Source organism: Pristis pectinata, chromosome 5 (assembly GCF_009764475.1).
Source record: "Pristis pectinata isolate sPriPec2 chromosome 5, sPriPec2.1.pri, whole genome shotgun sequence".
In the NCBI taxonomy this organism is placed as follows: Eukaryota; Metazoa; Chordata; class Chondrichthyes; order Rhinopristiformes; family Pristidae; genus Pristis; species Pristis pectinata.
The window spans coordinates 37,162,689-37,188,734 of record NC_067409.1 but is presented as its reverse complement, the minus strand read 5'-3'; the positions used below and the strand labels follow the sequence as shown (position 1 = coordinate 37,188,734).

The following is a 26,046-nucleotide window of genomic DNA, read 5'->3' as shown; positions in this document are numbered from 1 at the left end:
CCATTGGGTGCTGTTTACGTCATCTGGCATGTTAGTCGACCCATCCTGTAGCTTCACCAGGTTGATTCCTCATTCTCAGGTATGCCCGGTGCTGCTCCTGGCATGCCCTCCTGCACCCTTCATTGAACCAGGGTTGATCCCCTGGTTTGGTGGTGATGGTAGAGCAGCGGATATGCCAGGCCATGAGGTTGCAGGTTGTGATTGAGTACATTTCTGCTGCTGCCCCACGGCACCTCATGGAGGCCCAGTCCTGAGCTGCTACATCTGTTCTTAGTCTGCCCCATTTAGCATGGTGGTAGTGCCACATGACACGATGAAGTGTATTTACACCATGAAGCCAGGATTTCATCTCCACAAGGGCTATGCGGTGGTCACTCCTACTGATACTGTTGTGGACAGATGCATCTGTGACAGGTCGATTGGTGAGGCTAAAATCAAGTAGGTTTCTCCCTCTTGTTTGTTCCCTCACTACCTGCCGCAGACCCAATCCAGCAGCAATATCCTTTAACACTTGGCCAGCTCGGTCAGTAGTGGTGCTACTGAGCCACACATGGTGATGGACATTGAACTCCCCCATCCAGAGTACATTCTGCACCTTTACCACTCTTAGCGTTTCCTCCAGGTGGTGTTCTACATGGAGTAGTATATTAGTAGAGATGAATCTACAGTAAGTAGTAGATTCATCAGCCGAAGGTGGATGGTAGGTGGTAATCAGCAGAAGGTTTCCTCGCCTGAATTTAAACTGATGCCATGAGATTTCATGAGAGATCCAGAGTCAATGTTGAGGACTCCCAGGGCAGTTCCATCCCACTGTATAATACTGTGCCACCACCTCTGCTGGATCTGTCCTGCTGGTGGGATAGGGCATAACTAGGAATGGAGATGGTGATGTCTGAGACCTCGACAGTAAGGTATGATTCCATGTGTATGACTATGTCAGACTATTGCTTGACTAGTCTGTGAGACCGCTCTTCCAATTTTGGCACAAGCTCCTGGATGTTGGTAAGGAGGGCGCCACAGGGTCGACAGGGCAGTTTTTGTCATTGTTGTTTCTGGTGCTGAGGTCAATTCCAGGCGATCTGTCTGTTCCATGTGGCTTTCTAGCGGTTTATTACAACTGAATGGCTTGCTAGGTCACTTCAGAAGGCAGTTAAGATTCAAGCACATTGCTGTGGGTGTGGAGTCACATGCAGACCAAATCAGGCAGGGATGGCCGATCTTCCCTCTCCTCACCACTCCACCACCACCACCCCCCCCCCAAACAGGACGCTAGTGAACTATATGGTCTTTACAACAATCGACTATGGTTTTCATGGTCGTTATTAGATTATTCTAATTCCAGAATTTGAATTTGTATTTATCATCATCTGACATGGTGAAATTTGAACCCAGGTTCCCAGACTTTGACGTTGGTATCTAGATTATTAATCCAGTGGTAATACCATTGCAGCATTACCATTACCGTTGCAGCACCATTACTGAGTCCTCGCAGTTTATCAATATTCAAGCTCAGCAACTTCTCTGCTCCTAATTTTTGGCTAATATTTACCTCCTTCATTTCCTCATTCTCACTGGACCCTTTATTCTGTAATAAATCTGGCAGGTTTTCTATGCCTTTTGTATGGAGAGATGGAAAGTAATTGTTTAATTGCTCTGCCATTTCCTTAATCCCCATTATAAATTCTCTGTCCTCTATCTGTAAAGGGCCTACAATTGGTCCCGCTAGCCTTTCCCTTTTTATGTAACTAAAAAAGCCCTTACTGTCTGTTTTATGTTTCTCCCAAGTCTACTCTCATATTCTGTTTTGGCTTTCTTTACAATTGTCTAGATCTTCCTTTGCTGAGTTCTGAAATGCTCCCAAACCTCAGGCCTGCTGCTATTTCTGCCAATTTTCTAAGCCACTTCTTTTGATTTAACACTATCTTTAACTTCTGTTGTCAGCCACATATGAATCACTTTTCCTTTGGGGTTTTCTGTCTTAAAGAAAGGAGTATATATTTTTTGAAATGTATGCATTATTTCTTTCTGCACTAACCTTTGCCTGCCCACCGTTATACCTTTCAATGTATTCTTCCATTTTATCACTGTTCTGGGATTAGATAATTTGTTGTTAGTCTAAAACAAAACAACTGAAGGACGAGTACTCAGATCCAACAGGTGAAGTCAATGACAAATGCTGTGGGTTGCAGGCACCAGTAGGAAGATTTCCGTGGGCTTCCCACAGGCATTCCAGATTTTCTGGGTCTGGTGAGTGTTGGAAAATTATGTGTTTTGGAGACCATGTGTTACATCTGTGGAAGCCAATGAGCCTGGACATAAATCCAGCAAGGCCACACAATCCACATGTGGCCAAAGACAAAAGATTCTTGCCCTTCCTTTACAGCTAATCATAATCCATCTCTGTCATATATTCTACAACGGCTTATGGTCTCTCTCACACACTTACCACTGTGACTCCTTTTACCAGTTCAGCAGCCAGAGGGTGAATGAATTCATTTCATTAATGTCGGATCTAACTTAACCCGATTGTTTCAATCATTTATCCTTTTCAGTGTCATGTTGCTCTTAAAATTGTTTGTCCAGAGCTTGCTTGACTTTCTCAGCTTCTGTTTCCATGTCTCTCTGTATCCAGAGCCAAGAGAGCAATCTTACCACTCTTGAAGCAATTATAAACCTTTGTTGTTATCTTTCTTGCATGTTCTGTATAAGTATTCATTTTTATATGTGTCCAACATGCACTTGCCTGTAAAACTTGCAATAGGAGGAGCAGCAGGTTGTCATCTCATATCAGCCCTCCTTTATCCCTGCCCCACTGAACAATTGATACTCTTTTCAGGTCCCCAGTATTTATGAAATGGTTGGAATACAACTGGGTGATTTGGCCTTTCAGGATAGTAGTAGGGGTGCGAGAAAAGAGGTTGGATCAAGTTTATTTTCCTAAACAGGAGGCAATGTTCCAGCAAGTCCATTTCAGTGCTTAGCTCTAACGAGACCAGGTCTACCATAAAAACAAGACGATGGTGGAGTAACACATGCAGATTATATCCATTGGCATGGTACATTGGCACTAAAGAAAGGATAATGGTTAAGAAATAAGAGAGACATATTGGTTTTTTGGGTAGCTGATGAGCAGAATGTGCAAGCTGGCTGCCGTTCCTATAGCAAAGAACACACTCTAATTTTCAAACCATTATTTCATTTGAATACAGTAGACACTCTACTTATAGCTAATGAGCAACCTAAGGCCGCTTTCTATATCTCAAATCGCCATAACACCCTTTTGTTTACCTAAAGGATCTGTTGCCTGTTTTAGCTGCCAGCTCTTCTCCTTTTCTGCACTATTGCAGAAGAGGGCAGACTTCTGGAATACAGTAAGCTTATGTTCTCATTCACCTGCCATATTGGATACATGGTCACTGAACTTAAACTTGGAAGATGACTGCGGGGCTCTCAGGCTTTGGGCCATTGTACTTGGGTTCATTAAGTGGTTTGAATCTGACCTATGTGAATTGTGCACACAAAGCCTGCGTGTAATATGTACCTAGGAAAGGGAAAAGGTGTACACAAGATAAGTGAAGACACAAAAGACTGGGGATGCTGGAAGCTGGAGCAACACCAAAAATGCCAGAGAACTCAACGGGTCAGGCAGCATCCATGGAGGGAAAAGAACAGAAGGGTCTTGACCCAAATGTCAACTGTCCACTTCCCTCCATAGAGGCTGCCTGACCCATTGAGTCCCTCCAGCACTTTTTGTGTGACACAACACATGTGAGTAGCACTTAGATCTGTTGGGGCTAGGATGAAATATGGCTAAACCTTTACTTTGCCCATGCATATTTTGAAAGAAATGCATTTCTAACCTGAGAAAATTTCTAAGTTGTGTGTGGATCATTGTGGAAAGATTTTTTTGCTTCCCGGTTCTGCCACTCTGTAAAGTCCCTCTCCTCTACCCTAAAACAAACTGTTGGAGGAACTCAACAGGTTGAGCAGCATCTGTGGGGAACATTTCAGGTTGAGACCCTGCAGTTCTTTTGAGCAGTTTGATCTTTGCTTCAGATTTCAGCATCTGCATTCTCTTGTGTGCTCACCTCTAGTTGGACTGAGAGTTACAAGCAGCAGGAGCGATTAGAGTAGCTCTCAGGATAGCTGGAAGAATGAGATTTCCATTCACAAATTGTCCACAGCCGGATAATTTAATGAAGGAGGTCACTTTTAGACAAAGATATCTCAGGCAGGATGTGCCACTGCCCTGTCTTTGTCACAGTCTGACTCATAGACTTAGTCAAGAACTGGGGTAGCTCCATTGCTGATAAGGCAATCACAGCAATAACTTTTTTTAGAAAACAAAAAGCTGAGCTACATCCTCTCCCGTTCCTCCACCTCTGATCTATGATGCATTCCACCCTCTTCAATGCATCATTGGAAGCAGTGTTTTCAGCTGCCTCAACCTTCCTCTGAACCTTCCTCTCAGACTTTTCAACCTAGGCAACTCTCTGGTTTTGAAACCTATTCATACACTTCTGATCACCTCATATTTTACACAAAGTTCAACCTTTGCTCCTTCATCTGTTTTGTACATCTATTTCCTTTTCACATCCTGCACATACACTGTCATTCTCAGTTGTAATCAGCCAATCCCATCCTGTCCAGGGCTTTGGAATGTTTACACCATTAAGAGCCTTAGATAAATGCAAGTTGTTGACGTAAGAAGTACCACTATCAGTTAAAGCTATGCTAAAGACAATATCATGACTTGGCAAGTTGTTCACTATTCACAGCTTCATCTGCTCCCTATCATCTAACGGCTTTGAAAAATCAGGCAAAGGGGAAGTAAGTTATCTAAGATGTTAATGTGTCTGTGCAAAAGTCATTCATTTCCTTCACTTCCTTTCAGTGCCTGTAAATTGTGATCAGTTTGCTTCTTAGAATCTATAACCTTAATTTTAAACAGTGCTGAAGTACCTCTTGAGATTGGAGTGGAATGGGATTGGGGTTAGGGTTGAGTCGGGGGCTGGTGCAGGGTGATTTGTACCTGTGGTGACAGGTTAAATTTGTGTTGCTATGAAGCTACTGGCAGGCACAGTAGTGTAGCGGTTAGCGTAACGCTATTACAGCGCCAGCGAACCGGGTTCCATTCCAGCCACTGTCTGTAAGGAGTTTGTACGTTCTCCCTGCGTCTGCATGGGTTTCCTCTGGGGGGTCCGGTTTCCTCCTGCGTTCCAAAGACGTATGGGTTAGGAAGCTGTGGGCATGCTGTGTTGGTGCCAGAAGCGTGGCGACACTTGCGGGCTGCCCCCAGAACACTCTATTGCAAAAGATGCATTTCACTGTGTGTTTGAATGTACATGTGACTAATAAAGATGTCTTGTCTTATCTTGAATTGTGATCTTGATCCTCTGGCTCCAAGCAGCATAGATGTCTCTGGGACAACTGGAGCAATCTGAGAGTGGCTGCCTTTAAGCTGTCATTTGGGTGGCACGGTGGCACAGCTGGTAGAGCTGCTATCTCAGAACTCCAGCGACCCAAGTTCGATCCTTACCTCTGGTGCTGTCTGTGCATTTGTATGTTCTCCCTGTGACAGTATGGATTTTTTCCTGGTGCTCCACTTTCCTCCCATATTCCAAAAATGTGTGAATTGATAGGTTAATTGACTATTATACATTGACCCTAGTGTGCAAGTGAGTAGTGAAATCTGGGGGAGAGTTGATTGGAATGTGTGGAGAATAGTTTACAGTGAAAATTATTCAGGAATAGGATTTCTCCATGAACTGGCATAGATTTGATGGCCTCCTTTTATGCTGTAAGGAACTATGGTATCCAGTCTGCCTTCTTAACAACCTTATTTACCTGTGCTGCTGCCTTAGGAATCCTTGGACAAATACACCGATGTCGTCTATTCCTCAGTATTCATGGAGCCCTATATTCATTTTGTATATCTTAGCATTATTAGTCCTCCCAAAATGCAACATATTTTTCAGGATTTAATCCCATCTGCCATTGCTCTATCCACTTTGCCAGTTGATCAGTATCGTTCTGTAGCCAAAAACTATCCTTCCTATTGTCCACTACACCACCAATCTTCATGTCAGTTGCAAACTCACTAATCGTACCTCCTACATTCACATCCAAATTATTGATGTATGTAACAGACATCTGAAGGTCCTAGTACTAATCCCTGTAGTACACTACTGGTCACAAGCTTCCAATTACAAAAAAATAAGGATATTTCCTTTCTACAATATGCAAGAAAAAGGCAGCAAATGTGCAAAGGAGGATTTGCTTTACTATGGTGCTTAACTGAAAACCTGTATAACATTTTTCCATAAAATCTGAAGAATCTAAGTAATATTGTTCCTTTCCTATAGATTATCCTATAGTTTTAGAAGTACAGCAAACCTTCTCATAGTGGAATCTCCAGAGATCCATCTGTCAGCTTAAAGTATTCTTCCTGACAGCAAAAACCAGCTTTCAGTGGGGAAGAAAATGTCTCCTTTTAAATGTGGGTGCTAATAAGTCGTATGTTCTTCTGGCCATTTTCTCTGCACTGTAACCTAAATACATTAAGTGCTATGCCCTAAATTGCAAAATTTGTCAGTTTGCAACCCATTTCCTGCACTTCATGTAGAAGTATTCCTACACCATCGGTATTCAGGCCCTCAAAGTTTGCAAAATATTGGCCTTTGAAAGAAAACAATGCAGGTTCAGTGGTGCACAGCTTATATATTAATCTCTCACATAACAGAAAATCCATGTGAACTCACATATATTAAAAAATGTTCCTTTAGTTGTAGTTTTGAGGTATTCACTGTTGATGTGTTAATCAATTTATGCTACTTATTTCAGTGACCTTTATTACAAACATTTAGTGCTTTTTTTCAGTTTCTACAGTACTCCAGAAATAGAATGTGTCAAATTTCCTGACATAAATTATTTCCAGAGAGAAGCCTGTTATCATGTGTCATGACTCCAAAAGCCTTTTTAGGGATTTCCTCTGGGAATTGCAATATTCTTAAAATCGTGTTAGGAAGTAAACAGCCAAATCTTTTTAAAATACAAGATAAAAATAGTGATTGAATTTCTCACTTGTATTGACAGAGTTAGTACACTGTCTCTACTGGATCTATGCAAAAGTTTTATATTTTTTGTCAATTATAACATGGAGGTAAATGAGAACAATAAAGTGTTTTCCATTTGATTCCTTTAAAACCAAGCTAAATACCATATAGCAGTGTCGTACAACAGCTGATATGTTTAAAATGTGAGGGGTTTCAATATTTTAACCAAGCAGCTTGAAATGTTTTTACAGTTCAACTTGAATGTCCTGAATTTGAATTATTTCCTTCCTCAACTGGCAATGAGCAATTACCCACTGTGATTTTAGTCAATAATATTCCAATTACCCAAATTAAAGTTAACCCTACTCAGTTCAAATCATTCTCCATCAGTAATGTTAATTACATTGAGAATTTCTTTGGACATTCTCCTGCTCTGTTGACTGAACTTCAGGGATTGGACAGAAACCTCGTTCACATGCACGATAGAACATTCACAAAACTACTGCCAACCTCGGGGCAGCAGAGCAGATGCAGCCCAAGGAAATTCATGAAGAGTGTTTTCTCAGTGTTAAAAACAGGTTATGACCAAATATAAGAGACAGGAGTGGTGACACCATTACAATTCTTTTTTAGTGGGCAAATTTTTGTCGGTCTTGGTTTGCTCAACATTTTTGTTGGACAAAAGAAGCCAAGGTAAAAAAATGTGAGACAGAAGTGCATGCATTCATTTTACACATGAACTTTATCATGACATTTTCTCATTTAAGACAAAGTACTGCAGTATTAGGTTGATTATATATAACACACTGAGGGTAAAGAACATTAACAATGTAGATGCTGAGGAAGCTGAGCCCAGATTTTGTAGGGAAGTGTCAGCACTTTCCCCATCTACCATGAGCAATTTGGGGATTTCTGTGCGAATACAGAAGACCTGATGTTGTATCAAGGGTTCCCTGTTGTTCTGAATGCACTCCAACAGTGGATTCCTGTTGAGATCAGTGGGGACCTTGAAATTGTGGTCATTCCCAACCACTTATGGGGAGTCTGCAGAGCCAGTCAGGTGGGACCCTATGCAGGCGTACTCCACTATCGATTTCACTGGAGCAGTACTCTTGTTTTTGATACCCCTACCATGGGACAAAGGTTTTGATTATTTCCCCTGTCTGTGCCTCTCATAATCTTATATACTTCTATCAGGTCACCTCTCAGTCTCTTTTGCTCCAGGAAAAGCAGACCCAGCCTATTCAATCTCTCCCATAAGTAAAGTCATCCAATCCAGGAAACATCCTGGTCAATTGCTTCTGCACTGTCTCCAGCACAATCACATCCTTCCTGTAGTGTTGCAACCAAAACTGTACACAATGCTCAAGTTCTGCTCTGATCCAATGCTTTGCAACACTTAGTCAGCATGGATGAGTTGGGCTGAAGGGCATGTTTCACTGCTGTTTAACTCTATGACATCCTAAATCTTGTATTCTATGCCCCAAACTATGAAGACAAGCATGCGACATGCCTTCCTCACCACCCTGTTTACTTGTGTTGCGATTTTCAGGAATATGGACTTGGACACCCAGGTTCCTCTGTTCATCAATATTCTTTAATGCCCTCCTGTAGATGTCCTACCACTATTTGACTTCCCAAAGTACATCACCTCACATTTATCAGGATTAGGAAATGAAACTTTTTTCCTGAAATTTCATTCCTTAACATTTTACCAAATCTTTTCTCCCCAATACCATGTAAGATTCTTATAACAGAGTGTCGCTACTAATTTTAATTAACTTCTTTAATCATTATCCATTATAATCAGAGTTGGGTTATCACTTACAAACAGAACGTACTGCAGAAGCTGAAAACCTGAAATGAAGATAAGATAAAATGTCTTTATTCGTCACATGTACATCAAAACACAGTGAAATGCATCTTTTTGCGTAGAGTGTTCTGGGGGCTGCCTGCAAGTGTTGCCACGCTTCCAGCACCAATATAGCATGCCCACAACTTCCTAACCCGTACGTCTTTGGAAAGAGAAAATATTAGAAATACTCCACACTTAAGAACAGTGCCAATGGAGACTATGACACTTCAAGTCAATTACTTTTCAATAAAAACAGAGAAAGATAGAAAGAAATACATCATAAGATGCTGAGGAAGGGGGAAGGGAAGGAGAGGACAGTAGAGAAGGACTCTGAAGGGTGAGAGGCAGGAAAAATGAAATGGTGCTGGAAAGTAAAAGAGGGTGGTCAGTCGGTGCTTGATACCTCCTGTCATTTATTCTGAAACTTTAAAGAGGCTGTCGGACAGTAACTCGGCCTTTTCTGTAATAAGTGAACTAACATTGAATGTTAGTGTTGAATTACCAATAAGCTACATACTTTGATTCAGAACTCAATAGCACTTCATTACCACCAGAGGAAGAAACTGATTTTGGAATGTTTACATAATCCGTTGAAGTAAATAAATTCCTGAGTTAAGTAAGATTTGTATCCAATATAGCTAAAGAGGCATTCATTGTTTCTAATAAATTTGTTACAGGAAAGCTGTTTTTGTTTGCTAAGTTGTCACATTGTTCAGCAAATACTGGACAATAAAATTCAATTTTTAATTTCCTGCACTTGAAAAATTCGGAAAATCAAACACTGGGAATTGCTTTTCTCTTTCACTTCTTTACCTTTGTTTTCTTATTTTTTGACAGAGAAGGAACAACCATTACTCTCTGCAGTCTCTGGTGTCATTTGTAGTGAAGGAAATGCCATACAAAATCCAGCCAGAGGAATTACCCAGTGCAAGTACTGTGGTAAGTGCCTTGAGGGAAAACACATTTTATAAACATGAGACTTGCTTAGATAACATTAACCGGATGTATACAGTCTCAGGATCCAGAGAGAAATTATAAGAAACAACTTCCTTATGCTTAGGCTGCCTCTCATTCCCTGGTTGTGTACCATGGTAGGCTTTAACACAATTTACCAGGAGTGCAATTGACTCAGGGCCACAGCAAGTATAAACCCTACAAGCTATAGCTAAAATTTGCACAATTCCTTAAAGGAATTTCCTTTAAACTCATTTCAAGATTATCAAAATTTAAACCTGTAATTCATAATGTTTTAGATTTAATATTTTGAGATCAGATAGGAGTGATATCCCAAAAATCCTGAACTTTTTTTTTAGTGGTTGTTGTTTCTTGGGGAAAAAAAAATGGCTTCATTGCCTGGCCTGACATTACACAGCTCATTCTCTGCATGTGCAGTTCTATGATGTTACTAAAGTCGCCAGTTCCTGCGAAGTAATGTTACCTCCTATATACTGCAAGTGTACCTTTTGTGCAGCTGAGTGATGTAATGTAAGTGGCACCAGTGCAGGTCTTCGATTACCATTACATGTACTAATTAACCAGGAAAAGATCTCTTACCGTTTATTGCTATTTGATCTGCCATTACATTTGTAATAGCATTTATCAATGCTCCACTGCTGAACCATTTCATCCATTATATTTGAAGGGAAATACTGTAAAATTTGAATTGTAAATCATATTAATACATATCCCATTCTCTATTTTGTTATGATGGTATTAATTGTCTTATTGTCTACCTGCAATGCACTTCCCTTTAGCTGTGACACTTTACTCTGTACTCTGTTATTGTTTTATTTTACCTGTACTACATCAATGCACTCTGTACTAACTCAATGTATCTGCAATGTGTAATGTATTGACCTGTATGATCGGTATGCAAGACAAGTTTTTCACTGTACCTCAGTACAAGTGACAATAATAAACCAATACCAATTTCAAACAAAAACAAAATAGATGTATTAGTACAAAATGACTAACTTAAAATTGTCAGGGGCCGTATTTGGAATTTGATTTTCTTTTTCATTTGCTTATACTATATCATAATATAATATTGCATTATTAATTGTTCTATGCTAACTGCATGTTCTGTCAGGTACATGACCATACAAAATTACTTTGGGAACAGTTTACATCCAGCCAAATGATAGTCAGCGTTATGCTACCTGTAATCCTTTCACTTGGTGGTTAACTTCTTGTGCTTTACTTCACAGGCCATCCATGTCTTGCTGGATCCCAGCCCAGAATCCCAAGTCCTCCTCCCCCTTCTGTCATGCTCATTCCCTGCCCTACCGTTAAGCAAACTATCTAATAATTACTGAGGTTCTCCTTGGAAGACCACAAGCGTCAAAGTGGCAGCAATCTGGTTCTATTTAATAACAAAGTTTAAAGCATACAATTTGCCTCAGGTTTCTTACAATTAAAGCAAATGAAAATACCAAACAAATATCCCAGAATTCTAATACAGTGTGTATTACTGGATTAGTAAGGAATGAATTAAAAAGAATAAAAGGATTACCTAAAATGAATTAATGAAAATGCAGATAAATCCAGAGTCAATGGGTTTACTCATGCAGATTATTGTATCCTTATCATACTTTTGCTGTATGCAGTTTATTTTCAATGAATATGTCATTTATTAAATGAGAGTGGCCATTTCAATTCATTTCCTAGGCCTGTAATATAGCATATTTCATCCTGACAAACTTAATCACTTTCCTCTATTCTTAAATGCAAGGTACAATGTCAGCCAAAATTGTAATATATTGAATTGTGAACATTCATGAAAAAAGTTGGACATAATTACATAAATGTGTGACTACAATTGAAATGACTATTACGTTCTACTCCATCGAGTTTTTTCTTGAAGATTAGCACAGAGATAATGGGCCAAAGGGCCTGTTTCTTTGTCGTGTGACTCCATGACCTGAACTTTGTCCTCGAAAGCGTACAATACAGAAGCATTTGCAATATGGTATCACAGTGGTCAAGTCACTGCTTGGGTATTCTTAGGCTAGGTTGTAGATCCAGAAGCATGAGATAAAATCCTACCTCAGCAGCTGGGGAATTTAAAGTCAAATAATTAAGTAACTCTGGACTAGGTAATCATGACTTTGAAACATAAAATCCCAAGGAATTCACCAGTGTCCTTCAGCAGAGGAAATCTGCTGTCCTCACTGATTCTGTACTGTACATGTTCCACACGTACCAATGTAGTTGACTCTAAACTGCCCTGAGAAGTGACCTAGAAAATTAGTGATGAGCAACAAATCCTGGCCTTGTCAGTGATGTTTACATCCTGTAGATGAGTAAAAAATAATTTGCCTTGTTTTTCTTGCCCTAGATAAGAACGTCGGTAATTTGGGCCACACCTGATGCTTCACTTGCTATTCCCCTGTGGGTCATAATTCTAGCTGTACTGGTTGGTTTGCTGGTTCTGGCTATTTTGATCTTAGTCATGTGGAAGGTACGTTTTCAGTTTCTCATTTCTCTGTAACTGGAGTAAAACACATTGTGCACTAATTTTTTAAAAAATAAATGTTAACCCATTGTGTATTTGCTTGAATTAATAACACTATAACACTTTATAACATTCAAACCAATTATGTCATTGGAACTGAATGTAAAATAAGCAGCTGATTCCATAGAGTTCATTAAGGGGCAAAAGTGATTTTCTTTTTTTTTACCAATTATTAAAAAATGAATTGAACACCCACATTATATTAGCATAAGGATGAAATATCCAAGGTTTGGATTTTGTTTGCCCGCTAATGTTGTCAATGGATACACTCAGCATTAGCAAGCGCTCCCCCAGCACCTCCCATCCCACAGGGGGTGCTCCCTCAGTACTGCCCCTGCCACAGTGCAGCGCTCCCTCAGTATTGCCCCTCCCACATAGTGGCTCTCCCTCAGCACTGCCCCTCCCACAGTGCAGCGATCCCTCGGCACTGCCCCTCCCACAGTGTAGCGCTCCCTCAGTACTGCCCTTCCCACAGAGTGACTCTCCCTCAGCACTGCCCCTCCCACTGTGCAGCACTCCCTCAGCATCTCATCTCCCACTGTGCAGCACTCGCTTGGCGCCACACGGGGTTTTAATACGGAGTCATGAAATGTGCGCAATTGACTGGAAACCCTAGTGCATAATTTTGGGTGCACTAGATAGACACAGCAGCTGGGCACCAACAATTGTTTCAGCACTGAAAGTGTGCCACTATCCTCCACACCCAGCTGGGCTCAGGCCAGCCAAAGGCAACAGGCCAGACCGGGTCTGCTGTGACTGACGATCCTGGTAGTAGAGTAGAAATCGGACTGGCAGTTTGGATGGTTGGTGGTTCATGGGTCTTGTTAAATGGACCAGGATTTTAGATAGGAAGTGAGGGGTATGGGGAACTGGCACAGAAGCAGAGATAAGGCCAGCATAGATCAGCCATGATCATATTGGGGCAGGCTTGAGGGGCCTGGTGATCTACCCCTGCTTCTTATGTTCTTGCATTCTTGTTCTTGTGTTTGGTAGTGGGGTGATGAAATTGGACGAGCAGTTTAAGTGATTTGCAGGGTGGTGGGGAGGGCAAGGGCTGGTAGGGTCACAAAAGCACAACCAGTTTGGATGATGGTGATTGCAGAGTCAGAGGTTTGGGGGGGGGGGGGGCATGACTGAGGTGTGGCAGGGGATTAGTGCAGTGCTGGGTGGGTGGACCCAAAAGATGAAGGCATGTAACTCGTTCACCTGGCAGGTCCCTAGTCCAGCACAGTACATGACGAGAATGTGAATTCCTGGGAGTCCCCAACTTTGGGTGTTCGTGGTCGAATCCTCCTGAAAACATCCAGAAGGAGCATTGTATATGGAGTATCTCATCATCTTTCTCGCTCCTGATATGGAAATTACATTGGGATTGCAAGAGTGGTTCTCAGCTCAAAGTGCACAGGTGAAATTCCAGAGGAATGTATAATGGGACGTAGATCAACTGGGAAGGTGGGCAGGGGAATGGCAAATGGAACTTAACTCAGACGAGTGTGAAGTGATGCATTTTGGGAAGTTAAACCAGGGCAGGACATACACAGAGAATGACAGGGCCCTTGGGGAGTATTATTGAACAGAGAAACCTTGGGGTACAGGTTTAATGTTCCCTAGGTAGACAGGGTGGTGAAGAAGGCATATGGTACACTTGCCTTCATCGGATGAGAAACTAGGTATGGGAGTTGGGACATCATTACAGTTGTACATATTGTTAGTTAGGTCGCAGCTGGAGTATTAATGTTCAGTTCTGATCGCTACACTGTAGGAAGGATGCAATTAAACTGGAGAGGGTGAAGATAAGATTCACAAGGATGATTTGGAGGGCTTGAATTATAAGGAGAGACTGGATAGGCTGGGACTTATTTTCCCTGAAGCCAGGGATGCTGAGGCATGACCTTATAGAGGTTTATAAAATTACAAGAGGCACAGATGGAGTTGATAGCCACAGTCTTTTTCCCAGAGTAGGGTGTCTAAAACTAGAGGGCATAGGTTTAAAGTGAAAGGGGAAAGATTTAAAAGGGATCTGAGGCACAAGTTTTTCACACAGAGGGTGGTGGGTATGTAGAACGAGCTGCAAAAAGTGGTGTTAGATAGGAAAGGTTTAGAGGGATATGGGCCAAACACAGGGAAATGGGATTAGTGTAGATAGGCATCTGGGTTGGCATGGCTGAGTTGAACTGAAGGGCTTTTTTCCATGTTGGAAAACTGTATGAAACTATGAAGCTGTGAATGCACAATGATCTGGAAATTGTTGTTACTATGTTTTGCTTTGGGGGAAAATCAATTTTCAGTTGCATAGTACTGAACATAGATATTCTCAGTATCCTTATATGTTGATCTAAGGGTCTATATAAAAGTTTTTCTCTGCTTTTTAGTTGTATTCCTCTCAAGCTTAACACCATTGCTTTGTATTTTAAAGCTATGATTAACCTGCAACAGTATTTTTATAAAGTTGTGCCTGTATCCCCTTACACCAGCTAGACACCAGTTTCCCAGGAAATCTCAAATAGGGCATCACCTCATATTTATTCAATATTGAAATTCAATTTTTAATTATACATCCATTCTGAAAATGTATTAACTTCTTTCTATTTTGGTGCATCCAGTGACAAAGGTCATTATAAATAAAAACAGAAAATGCTATAAATACTCGGCAGGTCAAGCAGTATCTGTGGCGAGAGAAACAGAGTAAACATTTCAGAACGATGACCTTTTATTGTATGGAGGAAAAGTGAGGAAACAAGAATGTTTAAGTTTAAGAGAAGGGGAAGGGGTGGAGAAGACAAAGGGGATATCTGTGATCGGGTGGGGATGAAGAGGGACTGAGTGATGCAACAGGTGATGGTGCTGGCTGAGAGAGGGCAGTGCAGGCTTGTTGATCACAACATCTGTCTGGAGGAGCTGTAAATAGAGAGAGACTCATGAGGAAAGATTAGAGAGAACAAAAAAAAATGCTGGAACTTTGAGATTCTGAACACAATGTGTGTTTTTTCTCTGCTGTGTTCTCATTAATACATTAACATAGATCAAGGTACCCCTCCTCATCCTGGTTCCATCCACCTACTACCCACACGTTTTACCCACACATTTTACCCACAGTGTCCCCACCCCACCCCAACTCGCCCATCTGGTTCTGATTCTATCGGCCCGTCACCTCTCCCATTATCACCTTTCTTAATTATCAGATTCCAGCACTGGTAGCCTTTGTGCTCCCGCTTATCACGCTCCAATCTGTCTCCCACCACCCCCCCCCCCAACCTGGTTCCATCTGCCTTTTTTTGCCCCTTGCCTGACTCCATCTATCACCCACCTGCCTCTGTCAACCAACCCCACCCCTCCCCCTCTGTTACCTGGCTCCATCCATCACCCCTCTTCAGTCCAAAATCTCTTACTGGCCCCTGTCTCACCACTCCACCTCACCCCTATGTACTGGCCATCTTCCCTCTCCTTGCTTAGTCCCGATGCAGGGTTTGAACCTGAAACGTCGACAGTTCCTTCCACCCCCCCCCCCCCCACTGCCCCCACAAATGCTGCTCGACCCGTTGATCTCCTCCAGCAGTTTGTTTGTTGCTGTAGATAGATCAAGTTCGATTTACAAACCTTCACCATTCTCTCTCAGCCAGCACCAGTTGTATCATTCATCTCCCTTGTTCTCCACCTGATCACGTACATTCCCTTTGTGCTTGCCACCTCTTCCCCTTCTCTTCAATTTATAACAGTTATTTCTAACTTTGTTCTGATGGACAGTCATCGACCTGAAACATTAATTTCGTTTCTCTTACCTGATCTAGTGAGCATTACTTGCGTGTTCTCTTTTTATTGAAGAATTTTTTTTGCTTTTAATTAGAAATTAATTGTTGTTTGTTATGGGAGTAGGAACATCGTTATGAACTTCTAATAACCTTTACTTTGTAATCTACTTTTTAATATCTTTACAATGTTTTTGTTCACCTATTTTGAAGTTCAAAAATTCTGTCTCAATCCTATTGGAACTGGGATAGCGTATTGATGGTAATTCAGAGCTGAAATCCACTGGTTTTAATCCCAAAGAACTCATATTAACGGGGTGAGTTCACATTTTGTGATAGCTAATTTGTTGTCAAGATGGAATAATTACCAGTTCAGAAATAGCTTAACTTTGGCTTTGATTCATGCTAAAACCTGTTTAAACCATCCTCAAACAAACCACATCCACATTATTAAACAGTGCCCACATGATGCAGTAGACCATTGGCATTATAAATTAATTTTGTTTCCGGATAAATATTTGTAAGATTAGTAATTAATTTGTTCAGTATCTGTTTGGAAGTAATGATCATTGCTTAACACATTTTCTGACCAATAACAAAGAATAAAAAAAATCTATATTTAAGGTGATGTAAATGTGCAATGTTTCAAATCAACCATTGTCATAGGAGTGAATGTTCAGATATCACAACCTATGACTATCCTGCCACCTAATGGTTACATCTGCAAGTACAAGGGGGAAAATCGACATTTCCTGTGACTTTAAACTCTAGGCCATTTTAATAATTATGCCCTGGTGTTGTAGATATGGAGATTAGAGCCTTATGAAATGTCTGTTTTTATGTGAGCTTCTAGATAACAGCATACAAGAGAGGACTGCAAAAATATTAAACATCAGTATTCATAAAAATCATGTGAAGATAGCTCAAATAAAAACTTCTGAAACACTTAGACCTAGAAATTCATTCATACAAAAGCTCATACAAAATATTTGTATATTATTGTAATACTCGTACACTAGAATTATGCTCCTAAACATAGGTCTAACCCCAAGAAGAGCAAAATTTTCCAATGCTCTCAGCACGCACAGGAACTTTGATCCCTGACTTTATGTCAGAATTTTCTGCATGATATTTGCCCCAATTATATCAGTAATCATGCAATGCCCATTTTTAGCTTTCTCGTGTGATTTTCAGCATGACCTCTTTATCCAAAACACAACAATCCTTGTTTACTCACAGAACAGCCAGCTTTTTACTAATACTAACAGTATTTAAAGGGCCATTCACATACTTTCCCTGGCTGCTCTACAGCATTCTGCAGCCTCTCTGCTTTCTCTACACATTGTTCCCATTTAGGACTGAGCCATCTTTGCGTGTTTCTGCAATCCAAATTGCATTTGTCTACACCCTTCTCTTGCTTCTATTTCATGGAAATGGAAAATAGAATTGGATGCATCAGAGGCAGCCAGTGGGCTCCTGGAGCCTGCCCCATGATTTAGTAAGATATGGCTGAACAAATCTTGGCCTCAACACCATTTTCTCACTCTCTTCCCATATCTCTGGACTGCCTCACAGTTCAAATGGTCAGTCTCCGTCTTGACATTGGTTCCACAGCTCCCTGAGGCAGAGAATTTCAAAGGTTCACAAGCCCCTGAGAGAAGAAATTCTTCCTTGTCTCCACCTTAAATGGCAACCCCTTACTCAGAAGCTATGCCCCCTTGTTCTCGATATTCCCACTGGGGGAAACATCCTCACATCGTCCACCCTGTCAACCCCCTCAGAATCTTAGATGTTTCAAGAAGATCATCCTTCACTCTTCTATAATCCAATAAGTTTATGCCCAAATTTTTCAACTTCTCTTTATATATCAACCCCTTTATCCGAGGAATCAACCCACTGAAATCTCTCTGTACTGTCTTCAATGCAAGTATGTCCTTCCTTAAATATGAAGGCAAAAACTTTGCAAAGTGCACCAGATGCAGTCTCACCAGTGGCATGTAAAGTTGCATCAAAATTTCTCTGCTTTTATACTCCATGCACAGGTCTCATTACTCAATGTTATGCACCAAATTCGACTCATATCTAGGCCTCTCTGAAAAGCAATGTCCACTTAAGCTATGCTTCAACAAGACTGTCCTTACTATGACCTCAGATAAAGGCTCACACTTGTCCTTGGACTGCTCTCAAAGTCGATGTCACAGTCACTATTAACCCCTTAGCCTCAGGAACATTCCAGGCTGCTACAGTTGATCTATGCCACGTCTCAGGGATTATAGCTCACTGCTGCACTAGGGAAGTTACTGATGCTCCACACTTAAAAAGAGATGAACTCAACTAATTTTCCTTTAGCACACAGAATCAGGCAGACCAGGAATGGTGATTTATCTGCATTGCAAGCCTTTGCAAGTGCAGGCAATCACGTACTTCAGTCAGGTACACTAATGGATATTTAGGATCAGTACAATATAAAACAGCAAGGGCATGCAACGAGGTCAGAAGCAAGGACATTTGCTGATATCAAGATTAAATGCAATGTCTGCGTGTCATGTCCAAATGAACATTGCATTAAATTTGAAGCTCCAGCATATGAGGTGCTGCTGCTGAATCTCGCACATACACATACACCACATGCAAGCACATGCACACACACATCCATATGCACACACACTAATGCATAAGCATTCATACACATGTGAACATGTGAATACAATGTGTGTCCATACATGCAAATGTGTGCGTGCACACAGACATGCATACACACAGAGCTGAATACTGCAGCACAGCTACTGTGGAAGAAAGATGTACTTCAAGGAAATAATATCAAGCTACTCTTTTATGAATCATTCCACCCTCCCCCCCCCCACCCCCGCCAGCACCACCCCCATCCAACTACCCCTTGTACAATGACTTATGACTGCCAGACACTTCTCAGCTGGCAAGTCATAAAGTATAGCCTCCTGTTCTGGGGCTTGGCATTTTGCAGTGTAATAAGGACAACAAAAATCATTGTCACCTTCCCAAAAGCACCTTAACATAATGTAAGTGTTTCTACTTATGGAAGCTGACATATTATTGTCACTCCAAGGCAACGTTAGAATTTTATAAACATTGCATCTTTAGTAAAGAAACAGTATAAACCTTTGAAACATCTGCATTTGTTCCCTCTTGCCAATATTAAATAATGATGCTGTGAGAGAGGCCAGCAGTGGCAGGCTGTTATTCACAGTGCAGATTGGTGTCTGATCCCAGACTCAATAAACTGTGGTTGCTAACTTTATGTGGCCTTGTGACATCGCAAGATAGACTGGCTTCTTGCAGTGAGGCCCAGTGTCCTGTCATTTTACAATTCCAGTTGAACTCTTTAGAGGAATGGACATGGATCCCATGAAAATGGAAATTTTTATTACAGTTAATGACTATAGGATTCAATTTCTATCCATCTGCATACGCATTCATTATGTGCTTTGCACAAACACACCCAAGCAGTCAGCTGATGATCTAGATTAAATAAAACTAAGTAACCAAAAAATTAAAAGCATTAACACTATGTTCATTAAGTTAAAATAGATTGTTTTACTCAGCAATTTCCTCCTAAATATAATGAGAAGAGGTTTAATCTACTGTAAAATGGTTTGATGGAGATGAAACTTACCACAACAATTAATTAATTACTGCCCCATTAGTCTATTCTCAGTTATCAGCAAAGTGATGGAAGGGATGCTCGATGGTACAATCAAGCGCCACTTGCTTAGCAACAAGCTGTACAGAGAAGCTCAGTTTGGGTTCTGCCAAAGTTACTCAGCTCCTGTCCTCATTACAGCCTTGATCCAAATATGGACAAAAGAGCTGAACTCCAAAGGTGAAGTAAGAGTAACTGCCCTTGACATTGGTTTAAGTATGACATCAAGGAGTCCTGGCTAAACCAGACCTAATGGGAATCAGGGGGAAAACACTGTGCTGGTTGGAATCAGCACAAAGGATGGTTGTGGTGGTTGGAGGTGAATCATCTCAGCCACAGGACATCTCTACAGGAGCTTCTCAGGCTAGTTTCCTAGGCCCAAAGATATTCAGCTGCTTCATCAATGACTTTCCTTCAGTTGTACAGTAAGAAGTAGAGATGTTAGCTGATGTTTGCACAATCTTCAGCACCGATATATAAGCCTGGGCTGATGGGTGACAAGTAACCTTCACACCACACAAATGCCAGACAATGATGATATCCAACAAGACAAAATCCAGCTGTCATCCCCTGACGTTCAATGGCATTCCCATCACTGAATCCCCAGTTATCAATATCCTGGAGGTTACCATTGACCAGAAACAGAACTGGAGTGGCCATACAATACCTGTAGACGTACAGGTTAGGAAGTTGTGGGCATGCTACATTGGCGCTGGAAGCGTGGCGCCACTTGCGGGCTGCTCCCAGAACACCCTACGCAAAAGCTGCATTTCACTGTGTGTTTCGATGTACATGTGACTAATAAAGATATCTCATCTTATACACACAATGTGACTGCAAGAGCAGGTCAGAGGCTAGGAATCCCACACTGAGTAACTGACCTGCTAACTCCCCAAAGCCTGTCCACATCTGCAAGGCTCAAGTCAGGAGTGTGATGGAACACTCTCCACTTGCCTGGATGAGTGCAGCTTCAACGACACTCAAGAAGCTCGACACCGTGCAAGACATAGCAGCCCACTTGATTGACACCCCATCCACAACCATTGACTCACTCAACCACTAACTCACAATAGCAGCAGTTTGTACCTTTCCCTTCGCCCCCTCATGAAATGCACTATCACAGTGCCATTACCTGAACAGGTATTTTACGAAGACAAGCACACTGACCCAGTGTACCCCTCTCCGTTAGATTCAGGTGGTGCTTGGAACTGCTTTTGCCCCTCAGCTGACTTTACCTGTCCCCTGATCTCATGATGCTGTGTTTCAGGGATAACTTGCCTCCTTCTGTTGTAAACCCTATGAAGAAAAGGAATGAATGCACCCACTCTCTCAGTCTGCACCCAGTCTCAGCAGACCACATTTCACCAAACAGTACTCAGACCTGCTGTCCTATCTGTCACTGGATCTTAGGAAATGGAAATGTATGTTGCTTTAGGCAATGTGTCATAATAGATTCAATACCAATGAGAACGCTTAAAACCTATAGCACCCTGTATATTTCTGTTAAGGATTAATTTTGGGATTCTTTCAAGAGGACATCTGGATCCTGTGGCAGGTAGTTGAGCTTAGGTGTGAGCCACTGAGCAAATATTTTTAATGAAGCCTAAATCACTTTTCACAGTCCACATAATTGAGTACGCACCAGAAGATAACCTTCCACCCACATCCATGTTGCTTGAGTGGCATTGCTTGAATCCTGAATGACCTGGAACAAGCATTTTTTGTGATTGTTCCCTAATGAAGTACAGGATAAGCAGCATTCACAAGAGAAACATTAAAAAACACAATTTTTTCTACATGTTGATACTGGAGGAACTCAGCAGGCCAGGCAGCATCCGTGGAGAAAAGCAGATGGTCGACGTTTCGGGTCAAGAAGGGTCCTGACCTGTAACGTCGACTGCCTGCTTTTCTCCACTGATACTGCCTGGCCTGCTGAGTTCCTCCAGCATCATCGTGTTTTTCATCTGGATTCCAGCATCTGCAGTCCTTTGTTTCTGTACAATTTTTTTCTAGTTGCGTTCTTTCTTGTAAAAATTGTGTTTAATTTATATTTAATTTATGTTTTTCTTGTGAATGCTGCTTATATAATGCTATGTGCCTGTGATGCTGTTGCAAGTAAGTTTTTCATTGCACGTGTGCATACATGTACTTGTGCATATGACAATAAACTCAACTTTGACTTTAAATGGTACCTGAAATGGATGTGTCCTGGTGCGGTCTACTTAAAAATAAGCACGTTTGGTTCTATGCATCCGAAGATAAGATATGTATAAGACATAACTGTTCTCCTGTCAGCTTGATGTGATGTTCTGCTTTATGAATGAAATACTCAGAGTGAGGGCTTTTGTGTGTGTGGGGCGGGGAATGAGAGAGTGTGTGTGTTGGTGGGAGAGGTTATGACACAGAATGAAAGAAGCTGAGTCCAAAAGTAGATGTTGTGAAGTAGTGCTAAGTGCTGAGGATTCGCCTTCACATATCCAATGAGGTTGTACTATTTTTTGCAGCACTGTTCTGCAGTCCTGTGAGTATAACAGCCCCTTGTCGGGAGCACCCAGTTGGTGTCCTGGAGGGTCTCTGTGGTACCAAGGTCATCCCTGATACAACTAATGGACTCCACCAACCTGTTAAGGTGACTGCCTGAAAACCTGCGAGCACACTCCCTCCATCATTGCACTTGCTATTCTTCAAGAAGCAGCTCTCCACTTAATTGCGGAAGTGGTGTTGGTGTTGTGGATGTGACCTTTTAAGGGATAACCCCGGAGGTCAGAGCCTCAATTTAAATGCTGATAGCTGCAAAATATTAAACTGCCATCAATTGGTTAGCACATGCTGAGGCTGAGCCAGTGCATCAATGTAGCATGGGACCCAATAACACTTATCCCCTATCAGTTACATTGGAAGATCACAGTCATCCTTGTACATGGATACATTAAGCAAGATGTGTATATAACTCCTAACAGATCAACGTTGACCAAAGATTAACCAAGATTCTACCCGGCATGCTCTGAGAAACCACAGGACCTTTTTAAAGCAACTTTTAGAAGAAACTCAGGCTGTGAACTGAAGGCGCTGTAAGAAAGGTCCTTTTTGTTCACAAACAGGATGATTCACAAGGACAACAATTATATTGAACTAATTGAGTTAAGATGTGTGGAATGAACCGGGCATGGGAGTTGACCATCATAAAGGAAGGGATTTACACCAATCAATTCTCACAGACAGGATTCTTTTGTATTTCAATGGGGGAGGGGGTTGGGAATGAACTAGGGCAACTTGCAAAGAAACTATGGACAGGTTCATCTATACAGATCAGGGTCAACTATATTGTTTGTGATAAATCAGTTTTTATTAGTTTTCACCCTATCAACAGACATTCCCTTTGTTCTCTCCACCCTTCCCCCTTCTCCACAATTTAAAACGTACTTGATTCCTAACTCTTCATAGATCTGATGAAAGATTATCAAGCTTAAACTTTAACCCCATTCTCCCTTCACAGTGCTACCTGACCCGCTGAATATTTCCAACATTTTCTGTATTTATATGGGCAATATTTAATTTGTTTGATGTTAAGAAAAAGTATTTGGCCGCATCTAGACCTTTAATTATAAACTAGAGTTTACAGTTCTTGTACTTTCAGCATAATCACTTTGTTGTGGTGCATTTTTTAAATTTAATCTGGTATTGTTTCCACAGTTTGGCTTCTTTGATCGAGCTCGCCCACCTCAAAATGATGTAACAGATCAAGAACAGCTTCACCCAGAAAAGGGTACAGATGCCTGAGGACTGATGACAGCTGCCTTAACCCACTTAACAGATACTTTAGAGATGTCTCCACACCACTAAGAATTATTCCATGTATTTGCTTTTGGTCAGCATGTAGAAGAAAACATTAGGAGGAAAGCAACTTTGAGGAAAACAAGTTAACAGGGAAAGTCCATTGTTGACTACATAATTAAGCATTTCGAGTTGTTTTGCAGTTGTCATTCTGCCACAATAACAGTGAAAGGCCCTTTATTCTGTATAGGGTGGATTTGTTATTTTTAAGTTACATTGATTGTCTTGAGGTATTTTTTCAAGTGCAGGTGCTGTGCACTTTGTAAATCAAATAAAATTGTGTCTTATTCTGAACAAATAGTAGAGGTCCACATAAAGTTAGAAATTTTCCATGTTACATTAGTCTCATGAGTGCAGATTTTTAAATGCACAACCACATTTCATGAATTATATATTGCTGTCCTAGTTAGGCAGCTGTCCAGAAATGTACTGGATGTAAGGAGCATAACATCTTGCAAAGCATTTGTGGAGTTTATTTTCCTTGTTTTTCTTGAACTATTGGTTAAAGAGATATTAAGAATAAGGGGTTCTCACTGCAAGATAAAGGCTACATCTATGAACACATTATTTTGTTTGAAGTAAACAGGAAGAAAATCCAAATGTTTTAGACTAGCTAGAAAGGAAGCGATTGCAACATAAATCATTAAATGTGGTACTTCATTCTGTGGAACCTGCACTCCTGATATCTGGATATTTTCATGTGAAATAATTTGAAGAATGGTGTCATCCTGCACTGGTAGTGGGAGCAACGGATTTTTAAAACGTGCAATATTTTCTATATTTATAATTTCTGAAGCATGTTTACACTGGGATTTAGCCATATGTGAGCTTTACACTTAAGGTTTTTATAACGGTTTTATGTATGTTTTATGGCAATGAAGATCTTTCAACTGTATGAAATACTGATGAAAAATTGCATAACCCCTTCACAATCATAAGCAATTTTCAGATGCACCGTCTTTTTTTATAATAATTTACACAAGTGCTAAGTTGCGGACATTTTAAAAAATTACACAGTTTCTGTGGAAAGCTATATTTATGGGTTCTGTATCATTCTGGAATATTTCTGACGTAAGTGCAAAATATCTACTCCAGCATTGGATATTGTTGTACTATAAATATAAATATAATTTGCAAATGCATTAGCACACCTTTGGATGGCCAACAGTAAGATGATTTCATTAGATTTAAACAATGCAGGATCACTTGTTATTTGATAAGGTTGTAAATTTGTTGACATTTGGAGCAAAGAATCCAATCCACCTGATGTTACATTTTTAAAGTTACTGTATGTATATATGATAAACCTGTGTCATATACTTTGTAATTCATATCCAATAAAACAGAACAGTCAGACTGCCATGTGTTTTTTTATCTGAATTGCTAAACAAATATGTTGTGGAAGAGTTGAATAGCTCTATTCTATGTCTGAATGTATGTTTATACCAATGAACATTGTGGATCCTTCTTTATATTCCCAAGAATGTTATTAAAACACCTTGTCTGCTACTGGGTACTCTGGTTTTAAGGATCTTTCAAATTTGGGAATCCCCCCCATTCTTTCCATTGTTGCTATTATCCTTCTACCCTGTGCGTGTTTCACTCGGCACTGTCATTTTATTGGCCGGGAACAAGCACGAGAGCTGGCAGTTTGCATCAGTCAACCTGAGCGAGTAGGACGTGCAGGATTGGTCTCAGCAGTGCAAACCAGGGCGCTGCAAGAGTGCTGCCAATTCATACTGGCAGCAGTGGACCAGAAGTCATACCATCATGAGAAAGTGCAGGACTGGTCAAAGGGATGCTTTGATGCATAAATGCTTTGCATTTGTTAACCTGGCCCTGATCCGAGTTGACATAATGGAGAGAGAAAACGCATAGGATCTGGAGTGCACCAAAGCCAGATATGCAAAACTGTTAAGGGCTTCAGACATTATGGATTATGTTTTAGTTTGTGAGATAAACCAGGTGTTGAGAATGCTATAATAAAAGAGTTCTGTTTAAGAAAGACTGAGATAAAATAAGGAATTCCTTTCATAAAGCAATGTTGGGAGCTTTCAAGCACCTAAATGAAGTTGAAGCTACATTTGCTCACACCTCTTTTATAAGATAAGATCTTTATTAGTCACATGTACATCAAAACACACAGTTTTTGCGTAGTGATTTTGGGGGGCAGCCCGCGTTGAAGTACACGTACCTTTGTCTTTCATTGTCAACTGAAAAAATGCCCAGTGTTAGCAATTTGCAACAGGAATCATACGTTTCAGTTCTATAATGTGGAGGAGGAAATATGATTCTGATGCAGACAGCATAAAGATGCCATACATCAAATAGGGGTTATTTAATCCCTCCATCTTTTTCTGTTA

General features: G+C 40.9%; 1 protein-coding gene across 1 annotated transcript in view; it reads left to right on the top strand.

The window, feature by feature from the left end:
• itga8 (integrin, alpha 8) overlaps positions 1 to 25,043 on the top strand; it is a 213,215-nt gene extending 188,172 nt beyond the window's left edge. Inside the window, exons 28-30 of the mRNA XM_052015654.1 lie at positions 9,748 to 9,849; positions 12,248 to 12,370; positions 23,543 to 25,043. Coding sequence (XP_051871614.1) covers positions 9,748 to 9,849; positions 12,248 to 12,370; positions 23,543 to 23,629 — 312 coding nt within the window. The 3' untranslated portion in view covers positions 23,630 to 25,043. The remainder of the gene's footprint in view (positions 1 to 9,747; positions 9,850 to 12,247; positions 12,371 to 23,542) is intronic.
• Positions 25,044 to 26,046: the final 1,003 nt, after the last annotated feature.